We start from the raw sequence: 12,800 nt of genomic DNA, 5'->3' as shown, positions 1-12,800 counted from the left end.
GGTTGCTTGATGAAGCAGTACATTGATCGATACAGAGGAGAAAACCTTCCTTGTGAAGATGTGTGAGATAAGCAATAGAATTCTCACCAGGCCTGAGTATACACTCATTTATCACATTTACTGGTAGGTGGCAGTCAAATTGAAGATAGATTCAGTTCAGTGACACTAGATTGCAAGTATTAGAAAACTTTATAACAGTCCACTGGAGCCTCTTGATCCCTTCAAGCCTCAGAAGAGCCTTATCTTAGTTCACCAACTACTTCTTTTGCCATAATAAATTCTGAGTTTCTTCAGTAGTCAAGATTTTAGCTAGGTATTAGGTGATAGCCCCAGTGCAGGAGACTTACGAGAGTACAAGAGATATGCATGCTGTTGATTTTTTTTTTTTTTAAGTTAGTTGGTAACAGACATACAGATTTCTAGGCAGTGTAGCCAAGTGACATAAACAATTTTCTTTCTTAACTACTCTTCACCTATTATCCTCATTTTGATCCTTTTTCATTGAAATGGATTCTGGTGTTCTCTTGTTTAAAGTAAGTACTGTCTGGTTTCTGGAATGTCTAATTGCACCACAACTACTAAAGACCCAAATCCTCATCAGAATGAATAGAATTTTTCCATGAAAATTAAATCTTATCCTTTTCATCAACTATATTGTGATATACTTTGTCAGTACAAGAATATACACAAAAGTAAAACTGGTACATTTTGTATGGGAATCACCATTTTGGAGTATACATTTTCTTCCTTGGTTATGTACTAGTGATTAAAAAAATAATCATTGTGTTTAATAAGCTACTTTATAAATTTTGTATTTTAGAATTTCAGTGTCTGGTGTTCAGAATTCAAGTTATTATAAAAATAAGCTGTCCAGGAGATGCATTTATTTTACACTCATCATATATTAAACTTCATATAGGCACCCTTTTAAATGGGAGTACACAATCCAATAATCATAAATCCGATGACGGAGTATACTCAGAAGCTAAAGGTAGTGAGGATTTAATTGCAAAACAGCACGCTAATGTCCTCTTATTACCTTAAAATCTTTTCAGTTGACCGTCTTCTATTATTTAATTCCATCACATACCAGTAATTGCATTTATTGAAGCCAGTATTTCTCATTATAGGAAATGCTGATCTTAGTGATTCTCAAAAATAGGGAGGGAAATGTTCTTTAATAAATAATTAAAAGACTTTTTACTACTTTTCCCAATTCGGTACTGGTTTTATTACCTTTTATGTCCAGAGTATTTTATAAGTGGTAACTAAATTATGGCATCTAAAAAATCATCTCTTCAAGGAATCTCACAAGGTATGCTACGTAATAGCTTATTCTAAGTAGGTTAAATAGACTGGCTTTATCTCAAGTGGCTTACTATATTAAAAAAGAGTTTAACATATTCAGCTTTACTGCTGAAACACCAGAGGAGTTCTGACACCTCTGATGAGATGATTCAAGTTGGGAATTTTTTCTCTCGACAGCATCAACAAAGAGAGCATTGTGGATATAGAAGGTGTTGTGAGAAAAGTGAATCAGAAAATTGGAAGCTGTACACAGCAAGATGTTGAGTTACATGTTCAAAAGGTAACTTTTTTCAAAATATAAAATCGCATATAGAAATAGATTTGGGTTCTAATAGTTTTCATGTCAAATTTATATGTTCTTACTAATTAATGTAAAATACTGAGGTTTATAAATTAGTTACTGAATCAATTAGCTTTTGTTATATAACAAATCACCCCAGTACTTAGTGACTTGAAACAACAAACGTTTATTTGCTTACAATTCTGTGATGCACCCAACTGAGATAGCTCATCTGCTCCATGCAACATTGGCTGGACTCACTGATAAATCTGGCACATCTCTTTCTGTGGCTTCCTCTCATCCAGCAGGCTAGCCCACATATGTTGATATTCAGGTACCAGGAGGGTTCCCAAAGGCAAGAGTGCAAAACCCTAAGAACAGACACTTTTCAAGCTTCTACTTGTGTCACATCTGCTAAATATTCCACTCGTCAAAGTCACACAGCAAAACTTAGATTTAAGGGGTAGAGAAATAGATTCTAGCCCTTGATGGGAGGAAAAGCAACATGATTGCAGGGGAATATACATGGAGGAGCAAGAGGAAGTATTGCAGCCATTTTTGCAAACAGTCTACCACAGCCACATAGGGAAAAATACAAAACACATCTGAAAAACTACTCACCAATATAAGTGAATAATAATGGACCTATCTTGCTATAAGTTTTTTGATGATGTACTTTTATTTTATTTTTCAGTTTCCATTTTTTACTTTTTCTTTATTTTTATACTTTAAGTTCTAGGATACGTGTGCACAACGTGCAGGTTTGCTACATATGTATACATGCGCCATGTTGGTGTGCTGCACCCATTAACTCGTCATTTACATTAGGTATATCTCCTGATGCTGTCCCTCCCCGCTCCCCCCACCCCACTACAGGCCCTGATGTGTGATGTTCCCCTTCCTGTGTCCAAGTGATCTCATTGTTCAATTCCCACCTATGAGTGAGAACATGCGGTGTTTGGTTTTCTGCCCTTGTGATAGTTTGCTGAGAATGATGGTTTCCAGCTTCATCCACGTCCCTACAAAGGACATGAACTCATCCTTTTTTATGGCTGCATAGTATTCTATGGTGTATATGTGCCACATTTTCTTAATCCAGTCTATCATTGATGGACATTTGGGTTGGTATCAAGTTTTTGCTATTGCGAATAGTGCCGCAATAAACGTACGTGTACATGTGTCTTTATAGCAGCATGATTTATAATCCTTTGGGTATATACCCAGTAATGGGATGGCTGGGTCAAATGGTATTTCTAGTTCTAGATCCCTGAGGAATCACCACACTGACTTCCACAATGGTTGAACTAGTTTACAGTCCCACCAACAGTGTAAAAGTGTTCCTATTTCTCCACATCCTCTCCAGCACCTGTTGTTTCCTGACTTTTTAATGATCGCCATTCTAACTGGTGTGAGATGGTATCTCATTGTGGTTTTGATTTGCATTTCTCTGATGGCCAGTGATGATGAGCATTTTTTCATGTGTCTTTTGGCTGCATAAATGTCTTCTTTTGAGAAGTGTCTGTTCATATCCTTTGCCCACTTTTTGATGGGGTTGTTTGTTTTTTTCTTGTAAATTTGTCGGAGTTCATTGTAGATTCTGAATATTAGCCCTTTGTCAGATGAGTAGGTTGTGAAAATTTTCTCCCATTCTGTAGGTTGCCTGTTCACTCTGATGGTAGTTTCTTTTGCTGTGCAGAAGCTCTTTAGTTTAATTAGATCCCATTTGTCAATTTTGGCTTTTGTTGCCATTGCTTTTGGTGTTTTAGACATGAAGTCCTTGCCCATGCCTATGTCCTGAATGGTAATGCCTAGGTTTTCTTCTAGGGTTTTTATGGTTTTAGGTCTAACGTTTAAGTCTTTAATCCATCTTGAATTAATTTTTGTATAAGGTGTAAGGAAGGGATCCAGTTTCAGCTTTCTACATATGGCTAGCCAGTTTTCCCAGCACCATTTATTAAATAGGGAATCCTTTCCCCATTGCTTGTTTTTCTCAGGTTTGTCAAAGATCAGATAGTTGTAGATATGCAGAGTTATTTCTGAGGGCTCTGTTCTGTTCCATTGATCTATATCTGTTTTGGTACCAGTACCATGCTGTTTTGGTTACTGTAGCCTTGTAGTATAGTTTGAAGTCAGGTAGCGTGGTGCCTCCAGTTTTGTTCTTTTGGCTTAGGATTGTCTTCGCAATGCAGGCTCTTTTTTGGTTCCATATGAACTTTAAAGTAGTTTTTTCCAATTCTGTGAAGAAAGTCATTGGTAGCTTGATGGGGATGGCATTGAATCTATAAATTACCTTGGGCAGTATGGCCATTTTCACAATATTGATTCTTCCTATCCATGAGCATGGAATGTTCTTCCATTTGTTTGTGTCCTCTTTTATTTTGTTGAGCAGTGGTTTGTAGTTCTCCTTGAAGAGGTCCTTCACATCCCTTGTAAGTTGGATTCCTAGGTATTTTATTCTCTTTGAAGCAATTGTGAATGGGAGTTCACTCATGATTTGGCTCTCTGTTTGTCTGTTATTGGTGTATAGGAAGGCTTGTGATTTTTGTACATTGATTTTGTATCCTGAGACTTTGCTGAAGTTGCTTATCAGCTTAAGGAGATTTTGGCCTGAGATGATGGGGTTTTCTAAATATACAATCATGCCATCTGCAAACAGGGACAATTTGACTTGCTCTTTTCCTAATTGAATACCCTTTATTCCTTTCTCTTGCCTAATTGCCCTGGCCAGAACTTCCAACACTATGTTGAATAGGAGTGGTGAGAGAGGACATACCTGTCTTGTGCCAGTTTTCAAAGGGAATACTTCCAGTTTTTGACCATTCAGTATAATATTGGCTGTGGGTTTGTCATAAATAGCTCTTATTATTTTGAGATACATCTCATCTATACCTAGTTTATTAAGAGTTTTTAGCATGAAGGGCTGTTGAATTTTGTCAAAGGCCTTCTCTGCATCTATTGAGATAATCATGTGGTTTTTGTCTTTGGTTCTGTTTATATGCTGGATTACGTTTATTGATTTACATATGTTAAACCAGCCTTACATCCCAGGGATAAAGCCAACTTAATGGTAGTGGATAAGCTTTTTGATGTGCTGCTGGATTCGTTTTGCCAGTATTTTATTGAGGATTTTTGCATCGATGTTCATCAGGGATATTGGTCTAAAATTCTTTTTTTGTTATGTCTCTGCCAGGCTTTGGTATCAGGATGATGCTGACCTCATAAAATGAGTTAGGGAGGATTCCCTCTTTTTCTATTGATTGGAATAGTTTCAGAAGGAATGGTACCAGCTCCTCTTTGTATCTCTGGTAGAATTCAGTTGTGAATCCATCTGGTCCTGGACTTTTTTTGGTTGGTAGGCTATTGATTATTGCCTCAATTTCAGAGCCTGTTATTGGTCTGTTGAGGGATTCAGCTTCTTCCTGGTTTAGTCTTGGGAGGGTGTATGTGTCCAGGAATTTATCCATTTCTTCTAGACTTTCTAGTTTATTTGCATAGAGGTGTTTATAGTATTCTCTGGCGGTAGTTTGTATTTCTGTGGGATCGGTGGTGATATCCCCTTTATCATTTTTTATTGCGTCTATTTGATTCTTCTCTCTTTTCTTCTTTATTAGTCTTGCTAGCAGTCTATGAGTTTTGTTGATCTTTTCAAAAAACCAGCTCCTGGATTCATTGATTTTTTGAAGGGTTTTTGTGTCTCTGTCTCCTTCAATTCTGCTCTGATCTTAGTTATTCTTGCCTTCTGCTAGCTTTTGAATGTGTTTGCTCTTGCTTCTCTAGTTCTTTTAATTGTGATGTTAGGGTGTCAATTTTAGATCTTTCTTGCTTTCTCTTGTGGGCATTTAGTGCTATAAATTTCCCTCTACACACCGCTTTAAATGTGTCCCAGAGATTCTGGTATGTTGTGTCTTTGTTCTCATTGATTTCAAAGAACATCTTTATTTCCGCCTTCATTTCATTGTGTACTCAGTAGTCATTCAGGAGCAGGTTGTTCAGTTTCCATGTAGTTGAGTAGTTTTGAGTGAGTTTCTTAATCCTGAGTTCTAGTTTGATTGCAGTGTGGTCTGAGAGACAGTTTGTTATAATTTCTGTTCTTTTACATTTGCTGAGGAGTGTTTTACTTCCAACTATGTGGTCAATTTTGGAATAAGTGCAATGTGGTGCTGAGAAGAATGTATATTCTGTTGATTTGGGGTGGAGAGTTCTGTAGATGTCTATTAGGTCCGCTTGGTGCAGAGCTGAGTTCAATTCCTGGATATCCTTGTTATCTTTCTGTCTCATTGATCTGCCTAATGTTGACAGTGGGGTGTTAAAGTCTCCCATTATTATTGTGTGGAAGTCTAAGTCTCTGTAGGTCTCTAAGGACTTGCTTTATGAATCTGGGTGCTCCTGTATTGGGTGCATATACATTTAGGATAGTTAGCTCTTCTTGTTGAATTGATCCCTTTACCATTATGTAATGGCCTTCTTTGTCTCTTTTGATCTTTGTTGGCTTAAAGTCTGTTTTATCGGAGACTAGGGTTGCAACCCCTGTTTTTTTTGGTTTTCCATTTGCTTGGTAGATCTTCCTCCATCCCTTTATTTTGAGCCGATGTGTGTCTCTGCATGTGAGATGGGTCTGCTGAATACAGCACACTGATGGGTCTTGACTCTTTATCCAATTTGCCAGTCTGTGTCTTTTAATTGGAGCAATTAGCCCATTTACATTTAAGGTTAATATTGTTATGTGTGAATTTGATCCTGTCATGACGTTAGCTGGTTATTTTGCTTGTTAGTTGAGGCAGAAAAGCTGAAAATTCTAAAAATCAGAGTGCCTCTTCTCCAAAGGAACGCAGCTCCTCGCCAGCAACCCAACAAAGCTGGACAGAGAATGACTTTGACAAATTGAGAGAAGAAGGCTTCAGACGATAGATAATAAACTTCTCTGAGCTAAAGGAGGATGTTTGAATACATCACAAAGAAGCTGAAAACCTTGAAAAAAAGATTAGATGAATGGCTAACTAGAATGAACAGCATAGAGAAGAACTTAAATGACCTGATGGAGCTGAAAACCATGGCACAGGAACTACGTGATGCATGCACAAGCTTCAGTAGCCAATTTGATCAAGTGGAAGAAAGAGTATCTGTGATTGAAGATCAAATGAATGAAATGAAGCAAGAAGAGAAGTTTAGAGAAAAAAGAGTAAAAAGAAACGAACAAAGCCTCCAAGAAACATGGGACTATGTGAAAAGACCAAATCTACGTCTGATTGGTGTACCTGAAAGTGACAGGGAGAATGGAACCAAGTTGGAAAACACTTTTCAGGATATTATCCAGGAGAATTTCCCCAACCTAGCCAGGCAGGCCAACATTCAAATTCAGGAAATACAGAGAACGCCACAAAGATACTCGAGAAGAGCAACTCCAAGACACACAATTGTCAGATTCACCAAAGTTGAAATGAAGGAAAAAATGTTAAGGGCAGCCAGAGAGAAAGCTCGGGTTACCCGCAAAGGGAAGCCCATCAGACTAACAGCTGATATCTCGGCAGGAACTTTACAAGCCAGAAGAGAGTGGGGGCCAATATTCATATTTATTTATTTATTTATTTATTTATTTTCTTTCTTTTTTTTTTTTTTTTAATTATACTTTAAGTTTTAGGGTACATGTGCACATTGTGCAGGTTAGTTACATATGTATACATGTGCCATGCTGGTGCACTGCACCCACTAACTCGTCATCTAGCATTATTTTCATCATTCTTAAAGAAAATAAATTTCACAACAAAGGAGCTCTCTCCTCTCTCCTCTCCCCTCTCCCCTCTCCCCTCTCCCCTCTCCCCTCTCCTCTCTCCCCTCTCCTCTCTCCCCTCTCCTCTCCCCTCTCCCCTCTCTCCTCTCCCCTCTTTCCACGGTCTCCCTCTGATGCCGAGCCGAGGCTGGACGGTACTGCTGCCATCTCGGCTCACTGCAACCTCCCTGCCTGATTCTCCTGCCTCGGCCTGCCGAGTGCCTGCGATTGCAGGCGCGCGCCGCCACGCCTGACTGGTTTTCGTGTTTTTTTGGTGGAGACGGGGTTTCGATGTGTCGGCCGGGCTGGTCTCCAGCTCCTAACCGCGAGTGATCTGCCGGCCTCGGCCTCCCGAGGTGCCGGGATTGCAGACGGAGTCTCGTTAACTCGGTGCTCAATGGCGCCCAGGCTGGAGTGCAGTGGCGTGAACTCGGCTCGCTACAACCACCTCCCAGCCGCCTGCCTTGGCCTCCCTTAGTGCCGAGATTGCAGCCTCTACCTGGCAGCCACCCCGTCTGGGAAGTGAGGAGCGTCTCCGCCTGACCGCCCATCGTCTGGGATGTGAGGAGCCCCTCTGCCTGGCTGCCCAGTCTGGAAAGTGAGGAGCGTCTCTGCCCGGCCGCCATCCCATCTAGGAAGTGAGGAGCGCCTCTTCCCGGCCGCCATCACATCTGGGAAGGGAGGAGCGTCTCTGCCCGGCCGCCCATCGTCTGAGATGTGGGGAGCACCTCTGCCCTGCCGCCCCGTCCGGGATGTGAGGAACGTCTCTGCCCGGCCGCCCCGTCTGAGAAGTGGGGAGACCCTCTGCCTGGCAACCGCCCCGTCTGAGAAGTGAGGAGCGTCCTCCCTCCTCGTCCGGGAGGGAGGTGGGGGGGTCAGCCCCCCGCCCGGCCAGCCGCCCCGTCCGGGAGGGAGGTGGGGGGATCAGCCCCCCGCCTGGCCAGCCGCCCCGTCCGGGAGGGAGGTGGGGGGATCAGCCCCCCGCCCGGCCAGCCGCCCTGTCCGGGAGGTGGGGGGCGCCTCTGCCCAGCCGCCCCTACTGGGAAGTGAGGAGCCCCTCTGCCCGGCCAGCCACTCTGTCTGGGAGGGAGGTGGGGGGGTCAGCCCCCCGCCCGGCCAGCCACCCCGTCCGGGAGGGAGGTGGGGGGGTTAGCCCCCCGCCTGGCCAGCCGCCCCGTCCGGGAGGTGAGGGGTGCCTCTGCCCGGCCGCCCCTACTGGGAAGTGAGGAGCCCCTCTGCCCGGCCAGCCGCCCCGTCCGGGAGGGAGGTGGGGGGGTCAGCCCCCCGCCCGGCCAGCCGCCCCATCCGGGAGGGAGCTGGGGGGGTCAGCCCCCCGCCCGGCCAGCCGCCCCGTCCGGGAGGGAGGTGGGGGGATCACCCCCCCGCCTGGCCAGCCGCCCCGTCCGGGAGGGAGGTGGGGGGATCAGCCCCCCGCCCGGCCAGCCGCCCTGTCTGGGAGGTGGGGGGCGCCTCTGCCCAGCCGCCCCTACTGGGAAGTGAGGAGCCCCTCTGCCCGGCCAGCCACTCTGTCTGGGAGGGAGGTGGGGGGGTCAGCCCCCCGCCCGGCCAGCCACCCCGTCCGGGAGGGAGGTGGGGGGGTTAGCCCCCCGCCTGGCCAGCCGCCCCGTCCGGGAGGTGAGGGGCGCCTCTGCCCGGCCGCCCCTACTGGGAAGTGAGGAGCCCCTCTGCCCGGCCAGCCGCCCCGTCCGGGAGGGAGGTGAGGGGGTCAGCCCCCCGCCCGGCCAGCCGCCCCGTCCGGGAGGGAGGTGGGGGGGTCAGCCCCCCACCCGGCCAGCCGCCTCGTCCAGGAGGGAGGTGGGGGGGTCAGCCCCCCGCCCGGCCAGCCGCCCTGTCCGGGAGGTGGGGGGCGCCTCTGCCCAGCCGCCCCTACTGGGAAGTGAGGAGCCCCTCTGCCCGGCCAGCCACTCTGTCTGGGAGGGAGGTGGGGGGGTCAGCCCCCCGCCCGGCCAGCCACCCCGTCCGGGAGGGAGGTGGGGGGGTTAGCCCCCCGCCTGGCCAGCCGCCCCGTCCGGGAGGTGAGGGGTGCCTCTGCCCGGCCGCCCCTACTGGGAAGTGAGGAGCCCCTCTGCCCGGCCAGCCGCCCCGTCCGGGAGGGAGCTGGGGGGGTCAGCCCCCCGCCCGGCCAGCCGCCCCGTCCGGGAGGGAGGTGGGGGGATCACCCCCCCGCCTGGCCAGCCGCCCCGTCCGGGAGGGAGGTGGGGGGATCAGCCCCCCGCCCGGCCAGCCGCCCTGTCTGGGAGGTGGGGGGCGCCTCTGCCCAGCCGCCCCTACTGGGAAGTGAGGAGCCCCTCTGCCCGGCCAGCCACTCTGTCTGGGAGGGAGGTGGGGGGGTCAGCCCCCCGCCCGGCCAGCCACCCCGTCCGGGAGGGAGGTGGGGGGGTTAGCCCCCCGCCTGGCCAGCCGCCCCGTCCGGGAGGTGAGGGGCGCCTCTGCCCGGCCGCCCCTACTGGGAAGTGAGGAGCCCCTCTGCCCGGCCAGCCGCCCCGTCTGGGAGGGAGGTGAGGGGGTCAGCCCCCCGCCCGGCCAGCCGCCCCGTCCGGGAGGGAGGTGGGGGGGTCAGCCCCCCACCCGGCCAGCCGCCTCGTCCAGGAGGGAGGTGGGGGGGTCAGCCCCCCGCCTGGCCAGCCGCCCCGTCCGGGAGGGAGGTGGGGGTATCAGCCCCCCGCCCGGCCAGCCGCCCTGTCCGAGAGGTGAGGGGCGCCTCTGCCCGGCCGCCCCTACCGGGAAGTGAGGAGCCCCTCTGCCCGGCCAGCCGCCCTGTCCGGGAGGGAGGTGGGGGGGTCAGCCCCCCACCGGGCCAGCCGCCCCGTCGGGGAAGTGAGGGGCGCCTCTGCCCGGCCGCCCCTACTGGGAAGTGAGGAGCCCCTCTGCCCGGCCAGCCACCCTGTCCGGGAGGGAGGTGGGGGGTCAACCCCCCGCCCGGCCAGCCGCCCCGTCCGGGAGGTGAGGGGCGCTTCTGCCTGGCCGCCCCTACTGGGAAGTGAGGAGCTCCTCTGCCCGGCCACCACCCCATCTGGGAGGTGTACTCAACAGCTCATTGAGAATGGGCCATGAAGACAATGGCGGTTTTGTGGAATAGAAAGGGGGGAAAGGTGGGGAAAAGATTGAGAAATCGGATGGTTGCCGTGTCTGTGTAGAAAAAGGTAGACATGGGAGACTTTTCATTTTGTTTTGTACTAAGAAAAATTCTTCTGCCTTGGGATCCTGTTGATCTGTGACCTTACCCCCAACCCTGTGCTCTCTGAAACATGTGCTGTATCCACTCAGGGTTGAATGGATTAAGGGCGGTGCAAGATGTGCTTTGTTGAACAGATGCTTGAAGGCAGCATGTTCGTTAAGAGTCATCACCACTCCCTAATCTCAAGTACCCAGGGACACAAACACTGCGGAGGGCCGCAGGGTCCTCTGCCTCGGAAAACCAGAGAACTTTGTTCACTTGTTTATCTGCTGACCTTCCCTCCACTATTGTCCTGTGACCCTGCCAAATCCCCCTCGGCGAGAAACACCCAAGAATGATCAATAAAAAATAAAATAAAATAAAATAAAATAAAATAAAATAAAAAAAGAATTGGTTAGCAAACCTTGACAAGGGCTAACAAAATTTGGAAAAACAGCAATGATGAAAAAACAAACGTCAAAAGGTATTAGCAGATTGTTTAGTTTTGTTTTCATGTCATTTTCCTGTTAATTATACCCAAAAGACATGATTAAAACATACACCTGTTTCCTAAGATTTAAAAAAAAAAAAAAAAAAAAGAAAATAAATTTCAACCCAGAGTTTCATATCCAGCCAAACTAAGCTTCATAAGTGAAGGAGAAATAAAATCCTTTACAGACAAGCAAATGCTGAGAGATTTTGTCACCACCAGGCCTGCCTTACAAGAGCTCCTGAAGGAAGCACTAAACATGGAAAGGAACAACCAGTACCAGCCACTGCAAAAACATGCCAAATTGTAAAGACCGTTGATGCTAGGAAGAAACTGCATCAACTAACGATGATGTACTTTTAAAGAATGATTAATTAACTAATTCTTAGTCTTATAATAATTACTTTTCTGATATTTTTTACAACATAGAGAAGTCAAAATAAATAGTACCTTATTGGTCTTATATTCCAACAGTAGCTTCCTTTTTTTTTAAACAAGACTTATCTCTGATCTGTTTTTTTCTCAGGATTAAAAACTGAAAGAGCTCATTATCATTGACTTAAAATACCATAAGTGTCACTTGAGGTCAGGAGTTCAAGACCAGCCTGATCAACATGGCGAAACCTTGTTTCTACTAAAAATACAAAAATTAGCCAGGCGTGGTGGCAGGTGCATGCAATCCCAGCTACTCAGGAGGCTGAGGCAAGAGAATTGCTTGAACCCAGGAGACAGAGGTTGCAGTGAGCCAAGATCGCACCACTGCACTCCAACCTGCGTGACTAAGTGAGACCCCATCTCAACAACAAAAAAAACTATAAGTGAATTCACACATATTTAGTACTATTGAAATAACCCTGCCAGTTTGAACCTACAGTGCTCAGATTTAGGTCTAGATTGTATCTACAATATACATCACTAAATTTCTCTTAAGGAGTAGTCTTTAAGACAGCATGGCCTCTTCCCGCCCTGATCCGTGTGCACATGCATGACCATATGTAAGAGTCAGGCAGACCAACAGGCAGACAGCTTCAGAGATAGGCCTATATGTACTTACTGATTTAAGAGTAACATTGTATTTAACTGGAATCTGTTTTCACGGAACTCTTCAAGACTTACAAAACGTTGTAATTTTTACTGACCTAATTTGACAAATGACTTTGTTGTCTTTGTGTAAGTCTCATCTTGAACCAACCCCACCAGGAAGTTTGTAACCTAGTAAAGACAAACTGACCAAAGAGTAAGAATAAAGATAAATGAATAAACCCATTTATGTTGACCAAGAAAGATAACTCCCACATCTTCCAAGTAATACATCTTTTTCAGTACTTGAATAAAGAAAATTTGGCCAGATGTGGTGGCTCACACCTGTAATCCCAGTGCTTTGGGAGGCCAGCGTGGGAGGATCACTTGACCCCAGGAGTTGGAGGTTACAGTGAGCTGTGATCACACCACTGCACTCTAGCCTAGGTGACAGAGCAAGACCCTGTCTCAAAACTAAAAAAAAAAAGTGTATGTGTGTGTGTGTATATATATTTCTGTTTTTTTACTAGAAGCAAATGTAGTTTTAAGATATTCTTATTGTCTAGATGTATGCAATGCAACATTAATAAATATTAGTAATAAATTTTAAGCCAGAAGAGCTTACAGAATTTGCCATAATAAAAATAATTATGAAGTATTTCACAAAGCATGAAGTATTACCTACTAAGTAGAATCTTATATAAGTAGTGACTTTGCTTTATCACTTATTTATTTATTCAGCCAGCAGTTACTGTTG

At 46.6% G+C, this 12,800-nt stretch overlaps 1 protein-coding gene across 1 annotated transcript in view; it reads left to right on the top strand.

The window, feature by feature from the left end:
- Positions 1–12,800, top strand: part of DARS1 (aspartyl-tRNA synthetase 1) — an 82,914-nt gene that overhangs the window by 40,608 nt on the left and 29,506 nt on the right. The window contains exon 5 of the mRNA XM_001155169.7: positions 1,486–1,588. Within this exon, the coding sequence (XP_001155169.1) occupies positions 1,486–1,588 (103 nt within the window). The remainder of the gene's footprint in view (positions 1–1,485; positions 1,589–12,800) is intronic.

Source organism: Pan troglodytes, chromosome 13 (genome assembly GCF_028858775.2).
Source record: "Pan troglodytes isolate AG18354 chromosome 13, NHGRI_mPanTro3-v2.0_pri, whole genome shotgun sequence".
NCBI lineage: Eukaryota > Metazoa > Chordata > Mammalia > Primates > Hominidae > Pan > Pan troglodytes.
This window is presented reverse-complemented; position numbering and strand designations above follow the sequence as displayed.